Here is a 27,088-nt window from a genome sequence, read left to right as displayed (position 1 = left end):
ATTTTGTAATAACTAAACAGTTAATCACTATTACTAATTGAATATGATAATTTTTATATACAAAAAAAAATCATAAATAAATAAATAAGTAATGTGTATTAGTACTTTTTTAAAATTAACAAGTAAATAAATATATAAATATGAAATTTGCATGAGTACATTGCAATAACAGATAATCACTATTACAAATTAAATATATTTTTATAAACAATTTTTAAATAAATAATATTAAATACATCATCATAAAAAACAAACAAAAAAAATAATAAATAAATAAATATGTAATATGTATGAGTACATAATTTTTTTAATGAACATTTATATAAAATTATTTAATAAATAAAACAGACATCACCAAAACATAATCAAGTAATCAATAAATAAAATATTTAGATAACAACGACATATACTAAAACAAAAATACACAGAACATTGCGTTCTGTGGGTTTTATCTATCCGTGTAACTGTAAGGAATAGTCTTTAATTAATGATCAAATCCGCATCAATCGCTCAAAGTGGTCGCCAAGGCAACCAAAGTGCACATCCTCTGCATAATGACCCCGCCCGTCTCCCATATCTCACGGCGCGGGGGCGTGTCCAGCATCTGCCCGTCAACTTCCAAGTGCGTCAATCCGTCGGGAGTGTGTGAAACAGCAGCGGTCAATGAATCGTGCGTTTTCATCAGTATTGCTTGTAAGTTACCCACATAAAGAGAATTTAACGTGTGCGCAGATGCATTTAAAAAAGATACAATTTTGAAAGTAGGTGACAGAACACAAAACCCAGCAGTAAGAACCTAGTCCAAATTATTCCATAATAAAAACACGCCCATTCCTCAAGCTGTCTGGAGACGTGGCCCCTCCACTGGACACACTGCGCAGGTGAGTGTTACTTTATTCCATATGCTCTCTGTTGACAGTGTATAACTGCACCCAAAGTTTAGTGTCAAACACAACTCAAAAGCGTGTCATCTTTGGATCATTGTTTGCATGATGTTATTCTGTTTTATCTTATAACTTGTTATTATCACAGTGTTAATGGTTTTACCCACTAAACTGCAAAACATGATGTGTTTGTGCCAGATTAAGGGGACTGTGTAAATTTAAGCTTGCTCATCCAAATAGGTCATGCACTGTAATAGGGTGTTTTTACACCAGGGTGATAATATGCTTTCATAAGACTGGCACAGATCACATGATACTTTCTGTAAACACATGCCAGACTGAGGGTTATGTGCATAATGTGTTTACTAAAGGTTACTAAAGGCAAGAAAGTATTGCGTGACTATCCAGCACCTTTATGGATACTTCTTTTCATGTTAATGCACAGTATATTAATGCAATTTCATCACTGCCAGTATTAATATAATTATATGAACCAGAAAGTAGCTGTAACAGAGTGTATTGTTCATATTTAAAAAGGAGGATCTTTTCTGTATAGTATTCCTAACTTTTTTGCAGATGATTTGATGTTATTAAAACACACTATCACTCACCTGTCTGTCTGTTATCACTGTTGTAAATATAATAAAAACCTCACTGAACATGTGATCTAAATCAAGGAGTTTTAAACCTTTAGATGCGAAGGACCTCCAGTTATGATGATCCCCTTGCAAGGGATGCCCTATGTGAGAAATATAGTAAACATGATATTAGAAAGATGTTTTGTTTTGCAAAGTTATATAATTGTTGCCTTTTATATTTTCATTATAAAGCCTAAAAATATTATCTGAAAAATAGTTACTTTATGTTTAGTTGACAATGAATCTTTCTTATGTTGGAGTAATGTTAGATGCAGAGGCCCAAAGAGAAACATTTCAATTCAATTCAAATTTGCATTTGTTTTCACAACATATGAAACTTTATGCTGACTTCTTTTTATGTCTAACTGTTTTTATTTCTTACTATGACTGAAAATTGAATTAAATAACTGTGTTTAATCTTATGATTTCAGAATGAAATGATAATAATGTCAAATAATGTAATACGTTATTTTACAAATTTTTCTTTGTCACGGACTTCTTAGCACCCCCTTGCGTCCCCCTGGTTTGAAAACCCCTGATCTATATCAAGGCAGGGTGAAAAATGTCATGAATATAATATTATAATGCAAAAAAATCTAAATTTTCTTTCATATTCTGACACAATTGTCTTTGATATCATATAAAAAAAGAGAAAAAATCTCAAATCAAATCCACAGTGCCATTGTGACAGAATCTTCTTAGTAGCAAACAGGGTTTTGCACTATGAAAATGCCACCAAAACCAAGTTGGTATAGCTGCAGGCTGGAAATCTGTAAATGGGGTGGGGTTACTCCAAAACAGTGAGGTGTAACTCCAGAAGGGGTTTGGGCTACCCCAAAAGGGGGTGACATATCCACACACAGTTAGGGTTAGCAATGTTTCCCACAGGATTTTGCGAGGCTGTGGTGGGTGGACCTCAGACCCTCTGTGGGGGGTGGGGGGCATGCTCCCCCATAATAAATTTTGTACATTTTAAGTTAAATGCATTAATCCGGTGCACTTTGAGAGCAAAATTAAGAGGCTAGGTCCATGAAGAACTTTGTGCTATCTGGAGAAGCTGTCTCTTCTGCTACAAAGAAACAAGTAATGTTAAAATTCCACTGTTACTCCAGTTTATTTCTTGATAAAAGCCTATGAATAATCAGTTTGGCTATTGACTTGCCATTTAACTATGCTAGCTAGCTACCTCTGTAGCGGTTTCTTCATCATCTGGTGGTGGATTTTGCTCTCTCTTTTGAAATATAAAAAAATGCTTATGATCTGAAAATCAAGGGTACAAACATTAAGCTTAAGGGTGTGGGCCGCCACAGTCTAGGTAATTAATGGGAAACACTGGGGTTAGGGAAAGAGTTAGGTTAGGAGCTCTGTATATCTTTGCTGGTGGTTTGGAGCTCCTGCACCTTTTTGGAGCTGTGCCATCAGCTATATGCTTCTCGTCATCTTTACACTGGAGTGACATTAGACTGTACATCAAATATTTCATTTACCTAAGATGGAGGTGGAATAACTATAAAAATGCACTTCTCTTAAAGTTTATCCTTTCCCTCTCTTACCCAGGTAATGGAGAGGATCCCTTTAAGTATGGGCAGCTTGCGAACCCTGCCGTGGTACGTGGCTGGTTCTCAGGTGGTAGGGGTGGCATGCGTGGTAATCACAGGTGTGTGGATGGGACATTACCGTGGAGGCTACGCCTGGGATGGCTCATTAAATGAGTTCAACGTCCACCCTCTCTGCATGGTCCTCGGCCTGGTCTTCCTGTATGGAGATGGTAAGAATCAGCATAAAGATCAAAGTAATGGTACATTTATTGGTCCAAATTTAGCTGATCTTAACCACTATAGACATTGAATTGTTTGTCCATTTGTCAGATTTTCATTGCCATTTTCACGGTCTCTATCCCTCTGTTTATTGTATCTTTCCTTTCATATTGACCAAATGTCACAAGTCGGATAGCTTATTATAGAGACCATGAGATTTATTGTCTGATAGGAGGTCTGTGTGTGTCTTCTGCCTCTCAGCCCTTAGGGTGAGTGTATGTGACCCATGTCACTTACTAAACCCTCTGACTCAGAACACAAATAATACACATGCAGGGCCAGCTAAAGCTGTTAGAGCTCCAATCTGATTTGTATTCTAATTTTTGAATTATATGAGTCAAAATGGGCTAGGATATTTTATTGTCTAGAATTATAAGAATCATAAGAATTAGTTTAATAATTATTCATCTAGATAGAATTATTAATCTAAGAACTATAAGAATTGTAAGAATTATTTTTAACCTTTTGGATTGCATGTACACTTGATCACCTATTTGTATATGTGTTATGTAAAGCAGACTTCTGTGTTGTTTATGGCTAATCATAGTCAATTCATGGTTTGCCCATCTGGCCACGTAATAAAAAGCTTAACAGAGACAGATAGTGTTTGAGCAGCTAATATCTTTAGCAGTGGTCCTCTGATTCAAAGCCCTTGCCTTGGCAATTCAATTAGGACATTATTCCTGAAATGTCACTGGCCTATTAGCTGTTCAAACCAGCACCGTAAAAACAACCCCAAGGGGATCTGTCTGCTTTTATAAAGGTCAGAGAGACACATGGGGCTAGTTCTTCAGTCTGATGATCCTCGTGTACCTGCACAGAATTTCAAACCTGCATTTCAAGGGTCACAGGTCTAAAACACAGATTTTAGACAGATGTTGATAATGGATTTCTCTGTGGTAACTGAAAGCTTCTAAGGAAAAGATTAAGTTACATTAAAGGAGCCATATTTTACACTTTGGTAGTATCTTATGCAGCATTATAATAATTTTAATATTTTTTTAATTATTTAATTATAATTTCCCCAACCCTGAAGTTCAGTAATAGTGTTAGTCAAGGTTTCTAGCACCAAAACATGACCATTTCCCATCTTCTCCTTGACCCTTGGAATTAAACAGCCTGTTTTTGCTAAGACCCTATATGTAAAACAAAGTCTTTGATGTTGGCTTAACAAAGCCCTGCCTTAAAGTTTAAAATAGGCTATTTTAAAACATTGGAAGTTTGAAGGTTTTACAGTCCATACAGTAATGGCTCAGCCTTTTAAAGTATACTCTTGATGCATGCACACTACGTCCTGCTTTGTGTTACACTTTTAATACAGAAAACGACGCTACCACCCCTGGAGTTCGCTAGCTCGCTAGTTCGAACCCAGGGCGTGCTGAGTGACTCCAGCCAGGTCTCCTAAGCAACCAAATTGGCCCGGTTGCTAGGGAGGGTAGAGTCACATGGGGTAAACTCCTCGTGGTCACTATAATGTGGTTCGTTCTCGGTTGGGCGCATGGTGAGTTGTGCATGGATGCTGCGGTGGATGGCGTGAAGCCTCCACACGCGCTATGTCTCTGTGGCAACGCGCTCAACAAGCCACATGATAAGATGCACGGGTTGATGGTCTCAGACGCGGAGGCAACTGGGATTTGTCCTCTGCCACACGGACCGAGGCGAATCACTACGTGACCACGAGGACTTAAAAGCACATTGGGAATTGGGTATTCCAAATTGGGAGAAAAGGGGGAAAAATCCCCCCCAAAAAAAAATTAAAAATACAGAAAACGACAGGCTCATGCGCCGAAGATGTGCACAGACGAGGACTGTCCGCATATCTAGAAAATCGGTGCTGCATGGACAGTCTTTGCAGACTGTACTGATGATCAAATTTGCGTCACACATACTGTGTGCCTTCCGATTATCAACGCGGACAACAGAACATCAGAAAGACAGACATATAGGTAGACAGATAGACAGAGAGACAGACAGACAGACAGACAGACAGATATGTAAACTTTACTCCGCCCAAACAGCACTACGCCAGCATAGGAAAAATGTGAAACATAACAGCTATCACCAAATATTTGCATAGGGCTTGCGTCACGCAGTAAATAATAACAAAGAAAGAGATGAATGCATGTTGTAGGAGGGACAGAACTTTTTTCCTCATTTATTTGATGCAGATACTGTAGCTGATGAAACTGAAACTAAACACTGACATGAGCGCAGCTGACGGGCATGATGCGTCTTACCCACGAGAAGCTCCGAGGAGAAAAACACACAGAACCCCCATACACAGATACACACGCACTGGGTAAATTCACTTGGAATCAAATAATAAAGCACATCTTTTAAATTCACTGCCCAGAATTAGCATAATCACGGAAGTGAACTCTGTTTTATTTGCATATAGTGCAGGAATTTAAGATTGGATTTATATCCATTTGGTGGAGACAAATTGATGTGGCCAAGTGTAAATGGAATGAGCTTTTTGTGTAAATAGGCTCATAGATAGATTCTAGAATATGTAGAACAGGGGTATTCAAATAAGGTTCCAAGAGGTCCAGTCTCTACAATTCCTTCCCTGCAAAGTTCCGGACAATAACATACATGGTGTCAGTAGTCAGTCAAAACAGTCTCTTCAAAACAGGGCAAGGATTAGGACATTGGGGCTCCAGACACAAAGCCAAATTAGTGGGGTTTCATCAATCAGTAGCACTCTGATATGAATATTAAAAGATAAAATTAACTGTTTGTTGTTTGAATGACAACAGTCCAGTATTTGTAGATACCCAAGTGGCATAGCAGGCCTTGTGATTAGGGAAAGATACTGTATGGGGTTTCAGATTTTGAAAATGTAAAAGTCTGAATGGACCATTTTTATATTTTCCTTAAAGTGAAAATCTACCAACAACAAACAATGTACATCACAGTAGTGAAGCTTAAAAATAATTTTAGCTAAAGACGATCAAATAATGGAAATGTTCTCATAAGAACTCCACTATGCTACTAGTAATATCACATTTTTGGTTGTTTTTTATTGCCATCTATGCCAGAAATGATGACATCTTTGATTAATTTTCACAAAAATAATCTGTTTGTAAAAGGCTCGAAACATGCTGATTAATAAAGCTAATTTTAGACGAAAAAAAAAGTTATAGTTTAAAGGCACTTTGGAAGCACATTGTCCTGTCACAAATCTGGTTTAGCTGAACGGTCAGATTCATTTCAGACACATGAAATTCTATTCGCTTTGCTTCGCTTTTCGCTTGTTATTGCAAAATATGCCGGTATCCATCTATATGGCTGCTCACTGTATTTCTCCGCTACGTCTACTGCCGTTAAAATAACAGTGTCTGCAACTCTGCACACGGTGCCGCATGTCTAGGAACATTTTGTCAATGTAAGTCTATGGGGTTTTCACATTTTTGCAGGTCCGCTGTGTGAATATCGTGATTCTGAAATCAGGACAGTCTGAAGGTCTGCACCAAGTTTGGTGGACGTACCTTGAAAGCTCTAAGAGGAATTAGTGTTAGAAATTTTTGGTCTTGGTTTAGTTATTTTGAAGAAAAAAAAACCTTAACCAAGCCTTTTGAATAACTGAATGTTGGCTTTTTCAAGCTAAAATAATGACCTCTGTGATGATTGGTTAAACCCTTCACATGTTAAATGAGTATCAACACCCTTGCTGAATCTGGTTTTATTTGTTAATACTGAGTTAATGACATAACAGCCATAAAGATTTCTGAGCGAGGGAGTTTTACGTTGTATGTCTGCATAGTACCTCAAACTATTTTATTTCAAAACAGCAAGGAAAATCATGTTTTCTCTGATGTCTCCTTAAAAAATGATTATTCACCAGCTCTGCATTGCCTCACAAGTTCGAAAATTAATGAGCTTGATACATTAAAGCTAGCAGTCATATTGGTAAGGATAATTTTGCTCATATTAAGAGCCTGTTCTTTCTCTGCTGCAGCTGTCCTGGTTTATCGCGTCTTCAGAAATGAGAGTAAACGTTCTGTGAAAATTCTTCATGCTCTGCTGCATATGATGGCCCTTATCATCAGTATTGTGGGTAAGTCAAGTGTCTTTGTTTTTTAACACAGGGGTTTTTAAAATTTTTGATGCCAAGGACCCCAAAATATGATGACTTCTTTGCAAGGTAGCCCCTTTGTAAAATGTAAAGTAAGCAATACATTAATGATGTAAAAAAACAGCACCATCACTATTTGAAAAAAGCCATTTTTGAACAAATCTAGACAGGTCCCATTTCCAGCAGCCATCACTCCAACACCTTATCCTTGAGTAATCATGCTAAATTGCTAATTTGTACAGAAAATCATTTGCCACTATATCAAACACAGCTGAAAGCTATTTGGTTTGTTAAATGAAGCTTAACATTGTCTTTGTGTTTATTTTTGAGTTCCCACAGTATGCAATAGACTGTCGTGTCTTAAGGTCAGTATTATCAAAAATGGCAAAAAAGAAACAGCTTTCTCTAGAAACTCGTCAGTCAATCATTGTTTTGAGGAATGAAGGCTATACAATGCTTGAAATTGCCAAAAAACTGAAGATTTCATACAAAGATGTACACTACAGTCTTCAAAGACAAAGGACAACTGGCTCTAACAAGGACAGAAAGAGATGTGGAAGGACAGATGTACAACTAAACAAGAGGATAAGTACATCAGAGTCTCTAGTTTGAGAAATAGACGCCTCACATGTCCTCAGCTGCGAGCTTCATTGAATTCTACCCGCTCAACACCAGTTTCATGTACAAGAGTAAAGAGAAGACTCGGGTGCAGGCCTTATGGGAAGAATTGCAAAGAAAAAGCCACTTTTGAAACAGAAAAACAAAAAGAAAAGGTTAGAGTGGGCAAAGAAACACAGACATTGGACAACAGATGATTGGAAAAGAGTGTTATGGATCTTAACCCCATTGAGCTTTTGTGGGATCAGCTAGACTGTAATGTGCGTGAGAAGTGCCCGACAAGACTGTGTTGTGCTACAGGAAGCGTGGGGTGAAATGTCACTTGAGTATCTGGACAAACTGACAGCTAGAATGCCAAGGATCTGTAAAGCTGTCATTGCTGCACATGGAGGATTTTTTGATGAGAGCTCTTTGAAGTAGTTTAAGAAGTCCTGAAAAAATATTTCCAAACCGTAATAGTAATTTTTCACGTTATTAATGTCCTGACTATACATTTTGATCAGTTGAATGCCATTTTGGTGAATAAAAGTACCATTTTCTTTCCATAAGAGCAAAATCTGTACATTATTCCAAACTTTTGGCCACCATTGTATGTGTATATATATATATATATATATATATATATATATATATATATATATATATATATATATATATATATATATTCTGTATATATAGTTTAATAAGGGGAAAACCAACATTGCCCTCAGATAGATAAACTACTTTATTGATCCAAGACAGGGTAATTATATTCTAACAAACAGGCGATTTGTGACTAGACAAGGCACAACAACTGTACCCAGTTGGCCACTTGTCATTTTTTTATGCATTTTCTATAGCCAAGAATTGAACCTTGGTCTACCGCTCTGAAGAGAAGAATTCTACCATTGAACTATCAGTCAGCTGTAAGTTCTTATGAAATAACATCTCTCCCTCTGTTTCTCTGCTCAGGTTTAGTGGCTGTATTTGACTTCCATTCAACGGCTAAGATTCCCGACATGTACTCTCTTCACAGCTGGTGTGGCATGCTCACTTTTGTTCTGTTTTTCCTGCAGGTGAGTCACAATTATTCCATTTTGTTTTTCTTTACCTAGCATTTGCATTACAATGTCTTCTTTCTTCCTTGTTGACTCCTTGTACCTGAACAGTTTGTGATGCAAAACGTTGTGGTTTGGAAACACTTTGCTTGATATTATAAACAAGATAGATAGATAGACAGACGGATGGACGGACGGACAGACGGACAGACACTGTATCCACTTTTTCCTACATTCCGTGATGCTTAGCATGAAATGTGGGCATTACTTCCGTTGTCAAGTAAACAGCTGTTGCGGCATTTGTCCATTCATTTTTTCATTGCGGTGTTGGGATTTTGAGGAGAGCGTCAATGATTTCATGAGGACATACATCAATCACTATATCAGTGTGTTACTGAACGATAATAAACTGCAAAAAATAAAAAGTCATAATGACAAAGAAAACGTGAACAAAACCAGCACGCTGTTTCTCCCAGATACAGTTGAGATTTAATCTGAGCACAAATGCAACATTTCGAGCAAAATTATCAGTTGTTTTAGTGGAGTACCTGTGTTAGTTCAGCTTCAGATGTGTGTGCTTGTCATCTTGTCACCCTGCATGTTCAAATCAGACAGACACACTGAGGAAGAGCTGTGAAGTTCTCACCTTTGTGTATGTAATCACTTTTTCAAGTTTTCCAATCAGACAATTATTTCCTTTTAAATCCACATGCAAGTTTAAACTTTTGTTCGGCAGGTGATTGACTGATGAAATGTGGTGCGTCACTGCCGTCTGGGATGCATCAGGACGGCATTTTAAAACACAAATGCGATGTGGTTTTTGACTACCTATGTATGTATTTTTGTGATCCAATCACAAAACATTTTGCACCCTGTTTACAACTATATTTAGCGCTGACCATTTGCGATCAGATCATCCAAAATGCATTGTATTACCAGCAGTAAACAGGGTCTAAAATGACTGCAGCCAGAGCTAGGGAATGCTATAGAACGACTTCTGGTGGAAGTCCCACCCACATTCGTTTCCCCAGAAAGACCCCCAGGAAAAAGGTGGAGATATATATATATATATATATATATATATATATATATATATATATATATATATATATATATATATATATATATATATATACACACACACACACAGTCATGGGAAAAAGAAAGTACACCCTCCTTGAATTGTATGGTTTATGGAAGCCCTGAACCGCAAGGTGGAAAACAAAAAATAACGGTGAAAAAAAAAATTGTCTCAGTTCCTTCCTGAGCCTAATTTTTTTTTCTCTTTCTAAAATGTTTTGTTCTCTCTTCAAAACATTTTTTTTCTCTCTTCAAATTTTTTTTTCTCTTCAAATAATTTTCTCTCTCTTCAAAAAATTTTTTTTTCCCTTTCAAATTTTTTTTTCTCTCTTCAAAAAAATGCATGCGGTACCAACCATGGCCACCAGGTGCCACTATCAGTAAACATGTAATCCTATGCTTTTAATGCTTTCCCTGTTGCTATATAGCTGAATAATACATTTATTATTTATTTAAGGGTTTGCAAACCTTAATCAAGACAAAATCAGGTTACATATGTTTTTTTTTTTTTTTTTTTGGAAAATGAAGTTTTTATTGGTTTTCTTTATACATAATGTAACATACAAGTACAAACAATAAATTAATAAATACACTGCATAAAAAAATAAATAAAAAAAAACCTAAGTAATAATAATAATAATAATAATAATAGTAATAATAATTATAGAAATAACACTGTAATGCACAACAGGGTAGGCGAGTCACAATTCAGACATGGATCTAGTATCAGTCATCCTTTGAAGTAACAATCTGAATAAAATTCTCCCACATGTCAACATCTAAGTGATTTCCTTTCACTTTAGCTAACATTTTTTCATATGATACATTCACAATCATAAATTCAATCCACATTTTTAGTGTGGGACATTGAATATCTTTCCAAAATCTAAGTATCAGTTTTATTGTCGTAATTACCCCCACAGTAACAAGGGAGAACTCATTATTTTTTATCTCAGGTTTATCTCCTAAAAGACAAATCCTTGATGAAAATGGAAGGTCAAATCCCAAACATCTTCCAAGATATTTCAACACAATTTCCCCCAAAAAGTTGCATTTTGGAACATTGCCAAAGAGCATGAATGTATGTGCCAGTTTCTTGTTTACATTTCCAGCATTTATTATCATTCAGACAACCCATTCTAAAAAGTCAAACTGGCGTATAATAATACCTATGTAATACCTTATACTGGATACATTTATCTCATGCTTCCTTAATGTACCTTCCACTGTAAGACAAAATTCTGTTCCAAGTATCCTTATCTATGTCACTATTAATGTCTCTTTGCCAAATCAATCTCAGGTTTTCACAGTTCTTATCACCAATCCTCAAACTGAGTTGATAAAATGTAGATGATTTTTGAATGGGTCTTGGTAGTTCACAAAATTTTTCTAAAATATTCTTGTCTTGTCCCATGGAAACTTTTGTCTCCAAACAATTTCTAATCTGTAAATATTTCCAGAAATGATCCCGGCCTTCTAAATGAAAATTTTCTTTTAAATTATTATAAGATAAAAGCTTATCATTACTAAATAAATCCTTTAGAGTACATATTCCACTTCTAAACCATTGTCCCCAAAACAAAGGCTTTTCCCCTACCTTAACATAAGGATTATTCCATATTGATGAGTAATGTTGACACATGTGAGAAATCCTACACTTCCTGTGGACGCTTTTCCAAACCTCTTTAGAATGAAGCAATATTGGTTTGGTCATATGATGCTGTAAGTCCCCCTCTGGGTTTTGTGGAAAAGCCTCTATTGGCCGAAAAGGGGAAGTAAGTTGTCGTTCTATTAATACCCAATCTAAATCTAAATCATCTTCCCCCCAGTGTCTAGCAAGCTTAGACAATTCAAATGCTATTTTATAGAGCTCTACATTCGGTAATGCTAAACCCCCCCATCTCTAGGCAAACATAATTTATTAACGCCAATCCTGGGTCTTCTGCCGTCCCACAAAAAATTCTTAATCATAGCATTATATCGTTTATATATCTGGTGAGGCATAGTTACAGGGACCATCCCCGATATGTAATTAAACTGTGGTGTTACAACCATCTTCTTTCCCCATAAAGTTAACATAATTTTTTTTCAACTATCTAATTTTGCCTGTATTTTCTGCAAACAAAGATTCCATATTCAAATTCAATATATTCTCTAAATTAGAGCTCAGGTGGATACCTAAATATCTAATTCCTTTATGCATCCATTTAAACTTAAATGCACTGACTGAGGAAGAAAAACTCACTGCTGATACTGGCATAGCCTCTGACTTGTGCCAGTTGATTTTATATCCTGAAAATGTAGAATAAGATTCAATCATATTAAGGAGTACTGGTAAGGAACATGCAGGGTCTTTAACTACTAGCAATATGTCATCTGCATATAACAGTAATTTATGTTCTCTTTCCCCTGCAAATACACCTTTAATTCTTGGTTCCTCTCTAATCATTGAAGGAAGTGGTTCCAAAACTAATGTAAAAGAAGCGGACTAAGAGGGCAGCCTTGGCGGGTAGACCTAGATGGATTAAAAAAAGATTAAGTTATTCCATTGGTTATTACAGCTGCTTTAGGATTGGAGTAAAGAATTTTAACCCACAAAACCTGGACCAAAACCATATTTTTCTAAAGCCACGAAAAGAAACCCCCACTCCACCCTATCGAAGGCCTTTTCCGCATCAAGTGATATTGCAGCAATGGAATCTAGAATAGAATGATTCATCCACATGAGATGTAATAGCCTTCTCATATTGTCAGACGAAGATCTATTTTTAATAAAGCCCACCTGATCTCTGTGTATAATTTTAGGTAAAATACCTTCTAAAAGTGAGGCTAATAATTTTGTTAACACTTTACGATCTACATTTAATAAACTTATTGGACGATAATTAGCAGGATCCATCGTATCTCTTTCCGGTTTTGGTTTGAGTGATATTAAGGCTTCATTAAAACTGTCAGGTAACATATCATCCTCAGGTACCTCTGAATATACCTCCATTAATATTGGGGTCAACTCATCAATAAACTTCTTGTAATATTCTACTGGGGATCCGTCAGAGCCTGGCGATTTTCCAGATTTCAAAGTCATTATAATAGTTCTGACCTCTTCTTGTGTTTTAGGTGCATCTATTGAGTCACGTTCGTCAGGGGTTAAAGTGGGCAATATAACATTGGCTAAAAAGTCTTTTAACTCCTTTTGACTGTAAATGGATTCTGATGTATACAATTTTGAATAGAACTGGTTAAAACCCCTATTAATTTCTTTGATGGAGGTGAGCACCTTATTTCCCTCCTTAACTGCAGATATGACGTGAGATGCATCATGTTTCTTTATCTGCCTAGCAAGGAGTTTCCCAGCTTTTTCCCCACTCTCATAATACTTGGTCTTCAATCGAAATAATGCATATTCTGCTTTTTTATTGAAGAATTCGTGAAGATCAAATTTTAATTGACAAAGCGGTTTAAATTTCAAATCTGTAAAACCTTGCACCAATTCATTTTCTAAATCACTGATTTGTTTTTCTAAAAATTTCACTTTTTCAATACTTTCTTTTTTCTTCCACTGGCATAAGCAATACATTTTCCCCTGATAAATGCTTTAGAGGCATCCCACACTGTTGCTAATCTCTGAGTTGACCCGATATTAAGTTCAAAAAACATCTTAATGTCATCCTGCAACGAATCTACAAAGACCTTATCCTCCAGCATAAATGTATTTAGTCTCCACCTCCCCCTTTTTTTATAATCTACATTCACTTCTAATTTTAACTCCACATGTGCATGATCTGTCAATCCTATTATTCCAATTATACAGTCAGCAACAGTGTCAGTTAACGAGTTGGAGATCAGAAAATAATAAATTCTTGAAAAGGTCTTGTGACAATTTGAGAAGAATGTGTATTTCTTTCTCGTGGATTAACCAATCTCCAAATATCTGTTAATCCATTGTCATCGTTGAGAGTGTGAATAGCAGCCCTATCTCTGGGGCTTAATCTGATGTTGTTCTGACTTCTGTCCAGGATGCCATCCATAGTCTGATTAAAGTCACCTCCGAGTATAACATATCCCTCGAGGTTGGCTAATATTTTGTTTACCTCATGAAAGAATTCAGGCTCCTCCTTATTTGGGGCATATACATACACAGTGCTACCTTAACATCGAGCTTTGCTTCTATACAGGGTAAACGACCTTCCTTGTCTTTATGTTGATTCATCAATACAAAATGTATTTTCTTCCTTACTAGAATGGCTACTTTACTCCTCTTGCTTGACACAGAATTATGAAAAACATGTCCGTCCCAGTCATGTCTAAGTTTTAAGGCTTCCTTTTCATCTTTAAATATCAGCTTTTCTCATCTTAAGATAAGCAAGTAATTTTTTCCTTTTAACAGGTGACCCACAGCCATTTATATTCCAAGTTATGATATTTACACATTGTCTGTCCATCACACACTAATAAAATGTAACACTTTGCACCTGTTGTGCTCCGATGCAACTTCCTTGTAAAGTTCCAAAAAGCAATAAAAAATAAACTTTTAACATATAAACTGGTATCAAAATCAAATCAAATCACTTTATTGTCACACAGCCATATACACAAGTGCAATGGTGTGTGAAATTCTTGGGTGCAGTTCCGATCAACATAGCAGTCGTGACACGACTAACATCAAATTAACACAACACAATTTAAACATCTGATATACACATAATTACACTCAGCAATATACAAATAATAACATACACTGTACAGTATACAATATGCACTATATAGATACACATTATTCAATAAAAATAAAAAATAAAAATATATAAAAAAGTATATATAGTATATATAGAATGTACAGTATTGTACTGTATTGACATTCAGCTGTCGGTTGATAGTCAGTTGTTAAGAGAGAATATAATATAATAATAATATAATTTATGACAGTCCGGTGTGAGATATAAGAGTAAGGGTAATAAAGTGCAGTGCTGATGTATTTTGATCATGGGAGATCAAGAGTTCAGAAGTCTGATTGCTTGGGGGAAGAAGCTATCATGAAGTCGGCTGGTGCGGGTCCTGATGCTGCGATACCGCCTACCTGATGGTAGCAGTGAGAACAGCCCATGGCTCGGGTGGCTGGAGTCTCTGATGATCCTCTGAGCTTTTTTCACATACCGCCTTGTATATATTTCCTGGAGGGAGGGAAGCTCACCTCCGATGATGTGTCTGGCAGTTCGCACCACCCTTTGCAGTGCTTTGCGGTTGTGGGCGGTGCTATTGTCGTACCAGGTGGAGATGCAGCCAGTCAGGATGCTCTCTACAGTGCAGGTGTAGAAACGTGTGAGGATGTGGCGGTTCATTCCAAACTTCCTCAGCCGTCTCAGGAAGAAGAGGCGCTGATGAGCCTTCTTCACAACGACTTCAGTGTGGATGGACCATGTGAGTTCCTCAGTGATGTGGACACCCAGGAACTTGAAGCTGCTGACTCTATCCACTGGTGCTCCATTGATGGTGATGGGACTGTGTTCTGTCTTTTCTCCTGAAGTCCACCACAAGCTCCTTTGTCTTACTGACGTTGAGGGAGAGGTTGTGCTCCTGACATCAGTGTGTCAGAGTGTGCACCTCCTCTCTGTAGGCTGTTTCATCATTGTTAGTGATCAGACCTACCACCGTCGTGTCATCTGCAAACTTAATGATGGCATTGGAGCTATGTGTTGCCACACAGTCATGTGTGTACAGGGAATACAAGAGTGGGCTGAGAACACAGCCCTGCAGGGCTCCAGTGTTGAGGGTCAGTGATGAGGAGATGTTGCTGCCTATTCTAACCACCTGGCGTCTGCTTGACAGGAAGTCCAGGATCCAGCTGCACAGCGAGCTGTTTAAGCCCAGAGCCCGGAGTTTCTCATCTAGCTTGGAGGGCACTATGGTATTGAATGCTGAGCTGTAGTCTACAAACAGCATTCTCACATAAGTGTTCTTTTTTTCCAGGTGGGAGAGAGCAGTGTGTATTGTAGATGCAATGGCATCATCAGTGGAGCGGTTGTTGTGGTAAGCAAACTGCAGTGGGTCTAGGGAGAGAGGCAGCACAGAGCAGATATAATCTCTGATTAGTCTCTCAAAGCATTTGCTGATGATGGGGGTCAGAGCAACAGGACGCCAGTCATTTAAACAAGTTATTTTTGATTGCTTTGGAACAGGCACAATGGTGGATGTTTTAAAGCATGTGGGGACTACAGACAAAGAGAGGGAAAGGTTGAAAATGTCCGTAAAAACACCAGCCAGCTGGTTCGCGCACGCTCTGATGACGCGGCCCGGAATGCCGTCTGGGCCCGCGGCTTTGCGGATATTCACCCGTTGGAAGGATCGGGTTACATCCGCTACAGAGACGGAGAGTGAACTAACCTCTGTAGGTTCGGCCGCGAGAGCTCTCTCTGCGAGGGCAGTGTTATTTCCCTCGAAACGAGCATAAAAAGTATTTAGCTCATTCGGGAGAGAGGTAGCGGTGTTCATGGTGGAGTTTTTATTCCCTTTAAAGTCCGTGATGATGTTAATTCCCTGCCACATGCTTCTAGAGTTGGTGGTGTTAAACTGTTCTTCAATCTTGCTCCTGTAGTGGCATTTTGCAGTTCGGAGGGCATAACTGGCTTGTTTATGCTCCTCCACGTTCCCGGAATTAAAAGCGGAGGTACGCACATTAAGTGCCGTGCGAACATCGCTATTAATCCAAGGTTTCTGATTCGGATAGATCCGTACTGTTCTGGTCGGAACCACGTCCTCTACGCACGTTCTGATGAAGCACATTACGCTATCAGCGTAAAGCTCGATGTCGTCATTAGAGGCGGACCAGAACATCTCCCAGTCCGTGTGATCAAAACAGTCCTGTAGCGTAGTGTCTGATTGGTCTGACCAGCACTGGATCGTTCTGAGGGTGGGTGCTTCCTGTTTCAATTTCTGCCTGTAAGCGGGCAGAAGCAGAATGGAAGAGTGGTCCGATTTGCCAAATGGTGGGTGGGGGAGGGATTTGTAGCCATCCCGGAAGGGAGAGTAGCAATGGTCCAAAACCCGGTCCCCTCGTGTGTTGAAACTAATGTGCTGGTGGTATTTTGGTGCGATTGATTTTTAAACTGGTTTTATTAAAGTCCCCGGTGAATGCGGCCTCAGGGTGCGCGGTTTCCTGCTCACTTATAATCCCATACAGTTCCTTGAGTGCCCGGTCTGTGTCGGCTTGTGGGGGAATGTACACAGCAGTGATAATGACCGCTGTGAATTCCCTCGGTAGCCAGAATGGTCGACACAAAAGCATAAGAAATTCCAGATCAGGAGAGCAGAAAGACTTGATAGAATGAATTTCCTCTGATCACACCAGGATTTGTTGATCATAAAACATACACCACCTCCTCTAGTTTTACCTGAGAGGTCTTTCACTCTGTCCGCTCTGTCTCTCCGTATTATACCCACAGTCATTTCTGATCGAAAACCAACAATTTAACTTCCAACATTTTTGTGAACAACAAAACCTTGAAAAATATACAGAAAACAAAACAAATAAGGGAGAAAAAAATAAAAACAAAACACTGCCCTTAAGGGGCAGTGAACCCACTTCTGGGTCACACATTTGGTCCGTGATGCTCGCGGTCAGCACGCACTTGCTGACTCGGGAAGACAGGCCCTAAAACTTTCCCCGACCCACCATTTCAACCACGTATCATAATACTTCGACTTACATATTTCCAGTCCCGGTGATTTACTTGTCACCTCCTTGTAGTTGGATGCTCCTTTATATATCTTTCTGCTACCAGTAAAACTCTGCTTTTTCCCCCTCCAAGTAAACGTCAGTATCGCTGGGTGAGCCAGGGTATGTCGAATCTCGCGGTCCCAAAGTAACTTCTTCGCTGCAGAGAATTTTTCCTCATCATTGCTCTCTCCCTCAACATATCCTTGAAAATGGAAAGCTTGCATTCCTCCCATTCAGTTCCCCTGCTCTTTTTCGCTGCTGCCAGGACTTTCTCCCTCGCGGTAAAACGTAGAAATTTCACCACCACGGCCCGGGGATGTTGATCATCGTTAGGCTTAGGCCCAAGGCGCCGATGACTCCGCTCAATCTCGAACTCCAGTCCTGCCAACCTGAGCCCCTCTGACAGGATCTTTTGTACATACTCGTTCATTTTGCAGTCTGTTTCTTTCCCTTCTTTAAGGCTGATTATTTTGATGTTATTCTGTCTGCTGCGATTTTCCAAATCCTCAGCTTTATTCCAGAGCTCGTCCACAATTTCGCCATCCTGTAGGTGTCACCAGTCAGGCGATTCAATGCATCTTCCACGTGCGAGATGTGATTCTCGATTTCGTCGAGTCTGGCCTGTACGGAGCTAATCTCATCTTTAAATTCTGTAGTAGTCGCTTTAATAGTTATCACATAATTTGCTACCCCTTGCAAAGTAGCGTTCATTTGAGTAACTTCAGCAAAAAGATCTTTCAAGTTCGGGTTTTGATTACTTGACTCTAGTGACGGGGAATCGTTAGCTTCTGGGCTCGTTGTTTTCAGATGTGTTTGCACCCCTCGAATTGGTTGCTTGGAAGATGTCGTTTGTCGGATGCTTCAAGTAAAAAGTAAGTTATCTATCGAAGTTTGATTAAATTTGTGAAGCAAATATATACAAAATAATCTAATTAATGGTGGGTATCCGGAGCGCTACTCTAGCATGCTGCCATTTCCCAGCTTGCCATCACAGTGACTCCAGGTTACATATGTTTGATATGGCATTCGTTGTCGTGTAACAACTGGAGTTATTTATTTTTTTTAAATTGTTGGTCTTTCTAAACCATCTATGCCGTTTGCTCAGTGTTACATGGTGGAAGTGAAGGAATGTATTGAGGACAACGGGAAACATGGGGAAATTATTATTATGTCTGTCCTTTTGAAGTGTTCATCTGGTAATGTTAAGGCTGCGGGTGTCGTGACCATTTATATGTCTATGGTCGTGACGTGTACAAAAGAAGTCCGATTTCATTGGCTAGGCACCAACCTATAAAACGACTCCTTTGCGCCCTCCCCCTGCCCCGCCTTTCTGTCTCGCCAACACTGAGTTTGCAAGTCCACAAGTTAGTTATGCATCAGATATATCGTGAAAATAGTTGCAAAAGTCAAGGCGCGAAGATTTGAAATTGCAGTGACAGATTTGAGAAGTTGCAAGTGCCTAATTGAGATTGTACTGCGAATGTGAATGTAAGAATAAGTGCAATTTGTAAAATATCCATGAGGTAATTACAGATGAGTGGACTCTTTTGTAACCAAAAATACTGTAAGGTAAAAGCTGGATGGCTACCATAAGTAAAATATTTTTCAATTGTGTAAATTATAACAGAACGCTAACGTGAAATAAGTTTAAAATGCGATAACGCTCACTTCTGGCCGGAGATGCTGTGATGTATAGTTCCGCGGCTCAGCAGATAGAACCCCCCGAGCGCAGGGGCTCACCAACAGGTCCTCCACTGGACAATAATATTTATTTGGGCATCAAATAACCAAGGAAAACACTCAAGTACACAACTCAATATACTTATAAGTTTTATTTTTATTCAATAATTTAAGTTTAAGTTTATTCGGTTTATAGAGCACATTTAAAAACAGCGAGCGGGCTAACCAAAGTGCTGTACAGAAATAAAAATAAAAAGTATTTTAAGTATTAAAGAATTTAAGTATTAAAACCCCAGGGGGGGAGCTGCAGGTTGATCCCATTAATACAAGTACAATTATCCTGGCAAACATTTGATACTGCTAACAATCCACAGTAGATTGACTTTGGGACATTTAGAGCATCAACAAACAAGTCTATATATTCATTAGGGGAATTTAAAAAATATTGTACACTACACCAAATTAATTCATATGACCACCCGGTATACACAAACTCCTTACACAGCAAATCTCTAAAACACATACATTTCCACAGAATACATAATTAAATACCACACATTATAAATACACACCATCAATGATTAGTCAATACATGCCATTAATACCACTCAAGCTATTTTATCTTGATTAAGGTTTGCAAACCCTTAAATAAATAATAAATGTATTATTCAGCTATATAGCAACAGAGAAAGCATTAAAAGCATAAGATTACATGTTTACTGATAGTGGCACCTGGTGGCCAAGGTTAGTACCGCATGCATTTTTTTTGAAGAGAGAGAAAAAAAAATTTTTTGAAGAGAGAAAAAAAAATGTAGGAAGAGAGAAACAAATTTAAGACTTAGGCTCAGGAAGGAACTGAGACACTATTTATTTATTTTTTTTCACCGTTATTTTTATTTTTTTTTCACCTTGCGGTTCAGGGCTTCCGTACTGGTTTTACGTATCAGGACATAATAAAAAAAAACATCTGGTCCTTAGCAGGTCTTAAAATTAGGTAAATACAACCTCAGATGAACTACAACACATGACATATTACACCGTGTCATGATTTATTTAACAAAAATAAAGCCAAAATGGAGAATCCATGTGTGAAAAACTAAGTACACCCTTACTGCTTCCATAGGAATTAAGAGACTAAGTAGTAGCCAGGTGCTGCTAATCAAATGCTCTTGATTAATTGTTCATCAGCAAGTGTGACCACCTCTATAAAAGCCGAAGTTTTAGCAGTTTGCTAGTCTGGAGCATTCAGGTGTGTGTTAACACAATACCAAGGAGGAAAGACATCAGCAATGATCTTAGAGAAGCAATTGTTGCTGCCCATCAATCTGGGAAGGTTTAAAAGGCGATTTCCAAACAATTTAAAGTCCATCATTCTACAGTGAGAAAGATTATTCACAAGTGGAAAACATTCAAGACAGCTGCCAATCTTCCCAGGAGTGGACGTCCCAGCAAATTCACCCCAAGGTCAGACTGTGCAATACTCAGAGAAATTGCAAAAAACCCAAGAGTTACATCTCAGACTCTACAGGCCTCAGTTAGCATTTTAAATGTTAAAGTTCATGACAGTACAATTAGAAAAAGACTGAACAAGTATGGTTTGTTTGGAAAGTTTGCTAGAGGAAAGACTCTTCTCTCTAAAAAAAAACATGGCAGCACGGCTTAGGTTTGCAAAGTTGCATCTGAACAAACCACAAGACTTCTGGAACAATGTCCTTTGGACAGACGAGACCAAAGTGGAGGTGTCTGGCCATAATGCACAGCGCCACGTTTGGCGAAATCCAAACACAGCATATCAGCACAAACACCTCATACCAACTGTCAAGCATGGTGGTGGAGGGGTGATGATTTGGGCTTGTTTTGTAGTCACAGGACCTGGGCACCTTGCAGTCATTGAGTCGACCATGAACTCCTCTGTATACCAAAGTATTCTAGAGTCAAATGTGAGGCCATCTGTCCGACAGCTAAAGCTTGGCCGAAATTGGGTCATGCAACAGGACAATGATCCCAAGCACACCAGCAAATCTACAAAAAGAAAAGAAACAAGGTGGTGCGATGGCCGAGTCAAAGTCCAGACCTCATCCTGATTGAAATGCTGTGGTGGGACCTTAAGAGAGCTGTGCATAAACAAATGCCCGCAAACCTCAATGAACTGAAGCAACGTTGTGAAGAAGAGTGGGCCAAAATTCCTCCAAAACGATGTGAGAGACTGATAAAGTCAAACAGAAAACGATTACTTGATGTTATTGCCGCTAAATGTCATTCTACAAGCTATTGAATCATAAGGTGTACTTAGTTTCTCACACATGGCTTTTCCGTTTTGGTTTTATTTCTGTGAAATAAATCATAACACGGTGTAATATGTCATTTGTTGTTCATCTGAGGTTGTATTTACCTAATTTTAAGACCTGCTAAGGCCCAGATGATTTGTATTATGTCTTGATATGTAAAACCATAGAATTCAAGGAGGGTGTACTTTCTTTTTCCCATGACTGTATATATATGTGTGTGTGTGTGTGTGTGTGTGTGTGTGTGTGTGTGTATATATATATATATATATATATATATATATATATATATATATATATTATTATACAGTACTGCGCAAAAGTCGTAGGCACATAAGATGTTTCACAAAAGCATTTGTCTTAAGATGGTTATTTATATCTTCAGCTTTAGTGTTTCAATAGGAAATATAAATGTTAGACTCCCAAACATTACTTTTGCAAATAGAAAAGATTAGAATAGAATAACCGGGAGCCCTGCAACAGATGTCATGGCCCCCACAAAGCCCCCCACTGAACATCATATCAGTCTGAGAATACATAAAGAGACAGAAGCAATTGAGACAGCCTAAATAGATAGAAGAACTGTGGCGAATTCTCCAAGAAGCTTGGAAGATCCTATCTGCCAACAACCAAGAAAAATTGTGTCCAGGTGTACCTAGGAGAATTGGTGCTGTTTTAAAGGCAAAGGTGGTCACACCGAATATTGATTTAGCTTTTTTTATGTTTACTGGACTTTGTATGACATTAAGTGATAAATGAAAACTATTTATGTCATTATTTTTGAAGACATCCTCACTATGCAACATATTGCACAGTACTGTGTGTGTGTGTGTGTGTGTGTATATATATATATATATATATACACACACACACACACACACTGATCAGCCACAACATTAAAACCACCTGCCTAATATTGTGCAGATCCCCCTCGTGCCGCCAAAACAGCACCAACCCGCATCTCAGAATAGCATTCTGAGATTATATTCTTCTCACCACAATTGTAAAGAGCGGTTATCTGAGTTATCATAGACTTTCGAACCAGTCTGGCCATTCTCTGTTAACCTCTCTCATCAACAAGGCATTTCCGTCCACAGAACTGCCCCTCATTGGATGTTTTTTGTTTTGTTTTTGGCACCATTTTGAGTAAATTCTAGAGACTGTTGTGTGTGAAAATCCCAGGAGATCAGCAGTTACAGAAATACTCAAACCAGCCCATCTGGCACCAACAATCATGCCATGGTCCAAATCACTGAGATCACATTTTTTCCCCATTCTGATGGTTGATATGAACATTAACTGAAGCTCCTGTCCCATATCTGCATGATCGTATGCACTGCACTGCTGCCACACAATTGGCTGATTAGATAATTGCATGGATGTGTGTTGGTGCCAGATGGGCTGGTTTGAGTATTTCTGTAACTGCTGATCTCCTGGGATTTTCACACACAACATTCTCTAGAAATTACTCAGAATATTGCCAAATCAAAAAACATCCAGTGAGCAGCAGTTCTATGGACGGAAATGCCTTGTTGATGAGAGAGGTGAACAGAGAATGGCCAGACTGATTCAAACTGACAAAGTCTACGGTAACTCAGATAACCACTCTGTACAATTGTGGTGAGTAGAATATAATCTCAGAATGCTATTCTGAGATGTGGGTTGGCGCTGTTTTGGCGGCATGAGGGGGACCTACACAATATTAGGTTGTTTTAATGTTGTGGCTGATCGGTGTGTATGTGTGTGTGTGTGCGTGTGTGTGTGTGTGTGTGTGTGTGTGATATATATATATATATATATATATATATATATATATATATATATATATATATATATATATATATATATATATATATATGTTAGTACATATATTATAGTATACATGTATACATTTTATAATTTTTATAATATTATTAATGAATATTATTTTTAAAGGTTAAAAACCTCATTTACACCACATTTTCAAATTTTTAGAAAAACTGATCTTTTAAAAATTATATAGGACAGCAGAGTTTGAACTGAGACTGACCTGCTCTCTTCTCATTTTCTCCAGTGGTTGCTGGGACTGGGGTTTTTCCTGTTCCCCTGGGCATCTGCTCAGTTGAGGAGTTGGTATCTCCCACTCCACATCTTCTTTGGCCTATTGTTGCTGGCCATGTCTGTGGGAACCTGTTTGCTGGGCATTACAGAGAAACTGCTCTTCAGTATCATGTGAGTGACATCCATTGTCCTACTCACAGGAAACCAAAATATAGTCACAAACCATGTGAAATATCTTGCTGAATGAACCAAATCGAATGCATGATCCTGAAATATGTCAGAGAGAATGTCATTTTTGCAGTCTTTCTGGACAGTCTTCAAGTTATAGATTACTCCCTCATCAGAATATGTCTACAATATCAATGGAGTAGGGTGTCAAAGATGACACTTCTGTGAATATGGTTTATGCCCACGTTCCTGAATGAAGTATGTCCAGGAATGTATTCATACTAACTTGCATACGGAACTTACCGTAATGGCCGAGAAGTGCGTCCTTTTTAAAATGCAGTATGGGAATTCGGATGCAGTATATGTCTATGCGATACAATAGCTAGGTGAAAAGGTGTTTTGCATCATAGCTGTTTTTAAGTAGTGTATTTTAGCATGGCTGGAACGCTATATGTTTAAATTATTATAATTTAAATGTATGAATGTTGTAATTTAGACTTGTCTCTGTGATCAGAGCCTGTCTGAATGCCTCTAATAAAATAAAAATACGGGTAATATTTCTCTGATGTCACTCTAAGTTGAGGTAAGAATGATGAATGGAGGGTAGGGATGAGTCACATTGTGAATGAGTCACAGCGGAAAGAGACCGTTCAATGACTTCTGAATATTAATGATATTTGTCTTCTTTTTCAAAGGACACATTAATTGCAGTGCAATATATGCATGTCACAAAAATCTGATTTAATATTTGCTCTGCAAACTTTCTACTTTTAATGTTGTTTTCATATGTTTGCCAATACAATTCTGTGCAATATAAGAGTCCTTTGTTGCCTGATGAATGTCCAAATAAATTTAATCTTTCTCAAACAGGCTTAACGAAGCTAGACGTCACAACTAACTGGCATGTTTTTATATTGTCAGGCCGACCTACTCCAAGTTTGCCGCTGAGGGGGTTCTAGCAAACATCTTGGGTTTGCTGCTTGTGTGCTTTGGGTTTGTGGTGGGCTACGTGGTGACGAGAGAAGATTTCAGGCGGCCACCAAATCCAGAAGAGGAGGCTCTGTCCGTGCACTTTAAGACCCTGTCAGAAGGGGAAATTTCCAGCTCTCCTTAAGGTCTGAATATACATGCCAAAATCTGCCTTTAAACATCTGTAGCTGCCTTCCTAGTTGTGTCTGTGCCAACCTGTCAACAAGTTCTTCTGTTTGTGATTCCTGGCTGTTATATGGTAACAGCTGATGGTATCAGAAGAGTTACAAAATATATATTTTTTGGATTGGCAGTGACTTTAACAAGTGTTTGTGTTGGACACCCCCTTGTGTCATATGGAAGTTATAGCAGGATTAAGCCAGAGCATCTTCCTGCGTTTTATCTTCCTGCAGTTAAATTGCTACCTTACAAAATAAATAAACTTTTTTTTTGTTTTACTGTTATGTTATCTCATATATATATATATACAGTGTTGGGGAGTAACGGAATACATGTAACGGGATTACGTATTTAAAATACAAAATATAAGTAACTGTATTCCACTACAGTTACAATTTAAATAATTGGTAATTAGAATACAGTTACATTCAAAAAGTATTTTGATTACTGAAGAGATTACTTTGCATTTTATTGTCATTTATTTAATTTAATATTTAGTCCTTTCAGATGGAAAACATTTATACATATAAATGATGTGATCCAAAGTGCATTTCAACAGCGGTGAAACACTTTCTTATGATGTGTTACATTCATACGAGCAGACAAAGTATGTAGTAAGTTTGGAGCAGAAGAAATAGAAATAAACCTTGTGTAAATTGTCAGCTTTACGCTAAGCAAAAATGCTATTTCTAGCCATTTTACATGCACATGTTACCAGGTATGATCATATTTTTTTTATCAAGAAAATTCACGATGGATCATAATTTCTTTTTTTCTATTAAGACCTTTGATATTAGGGCAAAAATCGTATTCTTGATGATAATTTTTGTATTGTTTTCCTGTAAAAATATCTAAAAATCCTTAAAACAAGATCAATTAGATTTATCTTGTTTTAGAAACAACACTGCATAAGATATTTAGGTTTTGCAGAGAATGTATTTTCAACATGTGTATTTTGTCTTAATGTACTGGCAGAGTTTTTATAGTCAAAACAAGTGAATAAATCTAACAGTGCTGAAAAAGTAATCCAATTTAGAATACGTTACTGACCTTGAGTAATCTAAAGGAATACATTACAAATTACATTTTACAACATGTATTCTGTAATCTGTAGTGGAATACATTTCAAAAGTAACCCTCCCAACCCTGTATGTATATATGTATGTATGTATGTATATATATATAATATATATACACACACACACACACACAGTTGTGCTCAAAAGTTTGCATACCCTGGCAGAAATTGTGAAATTTTGGCATTGATTTTGAAAATGACTGATCATGCAAAAAAAAAAACTGTCTTTTATTTAAGGATAGTGATCATATGAAGCCATTTATTATCACATAGTTGTTTGGCTCCTTTTTGTATTATAATGATAACAGAAATCACCCAAATGGCCCTGATCAAAAGTATACCTACCCTTGAATGTTTGGCCTTGTTACAGACACACAAGGTGACACATGCAGGTTTAAATGGCAATTAAAGGTTAATTTCCCACACCTGTGGCTTTTTAAATTGCAATTAGTGTCTGTGTATAAATAGTCAATGAGTTTGTTAGCTCTCACGTGGATGCACTGAGCAGGCTAGATACTGAGCCATGGGGAGCAGAAAAGACCTGCGTAACAAGGTAATGGAACTCTATAAAGATGGAAAAGGATATAAAAATATATCCAAAGCCTTGAAAATGCCAGTCAGTACTGTTCAGTCACTTATTAAGAAGTGTAAAATTCGGGGATCTCATGATAGCCAAGCCAAGGTCAGGTAGACCAAGAAAGATTTCAGCCACAACTGCCAGAAGAATTGTTCAGGATACCAAAGAAAAACCCACAGGTAACCTAAGGAGAAATACAGGCTGCTCTGAAAAAAGACAAAAAGTGTGGTTGTTTCAAGGAGCAC

General features: G+C 37.9%; 1 protein-coding gene across 1 annotated transcript; it reads left to right on the top strand.

Moving 5' to 3' along the window:
* Positions 1-653: 653 nt before the first annotated feature.
* LOC127450877 (transmembrane ascorbate-dependent reductase CYB561-like) lies at positions 654-26,423 on the top strand. The gene is made up of 6 exons (XM_051715319.1): positions 654-881; positions 3,080-3,290; positions 7,301-7,399; positions 8,987-9,090; positions 23,885-24,042; positions 24,961-26,423. Exons 2-6 carry the CDS (start codon positions 3,083-3,085, stop codon positions 25,151-25,153), a joined length of 762 nt encoding a protein of 253 aa, XP_051571279.1. The 5' UTR covers positions 654-881; positions 3,080-3,082; the 3' UTR covers positions 25,154-26,423.
* The last annotated feature ends 665 nt before the right edge of the window (positions 26,424-27,088 follow it).

Source organism: Myxocyprinus asiaticus, chromosome 13, assembly GCF_019703515.2.
Source record: "Myxocyprinus asiaticus isolate MX2 ecotype Aquarium Trade chromosome 13, UBuf_Myxa_2, whole genome shotgun sequence".
Lineage (NCBI taxonomy): Eukaryota > Metazoa > Chordata > Actinopteri > Cypriniformes > Catostomidae > Myxocyprinus > Myxocyprinus asiaticus.
The sequence above is the reverse complement of the archived record's forward strand: the minus strand, read 5'-3'. Positions and strand labels throughout refer to the sequence as shown.

What these genes read in the sequence shown, in the direction of transcription:
- LOC127450877 (XM_051715319.1), top strand. Translation starts at nt 3,083, where the DNA reads ATGGAGAGGATCCCTTTAAGTATGGGCAGCTTGCGAACCCTGCCGTGG. An exon ending in GGTCTTCCTGTATGGAGATG is followed by an intron (nt 3,291 to 7,300) that starts GTAAGAATCAGC and finishes TCTCTGCTGCAG; the next exon opens with CTGTCCTGGTTTATCGCGTC. An exon ending in AAACTGCTCTTCAGTATCAT is followed by an intron (nt 24,043 to 24,960) that starts GTGAGTGACATC and finishes TTATATTGTCAG; the next exon opens with GCCGACCTACTCCAAGTTTG.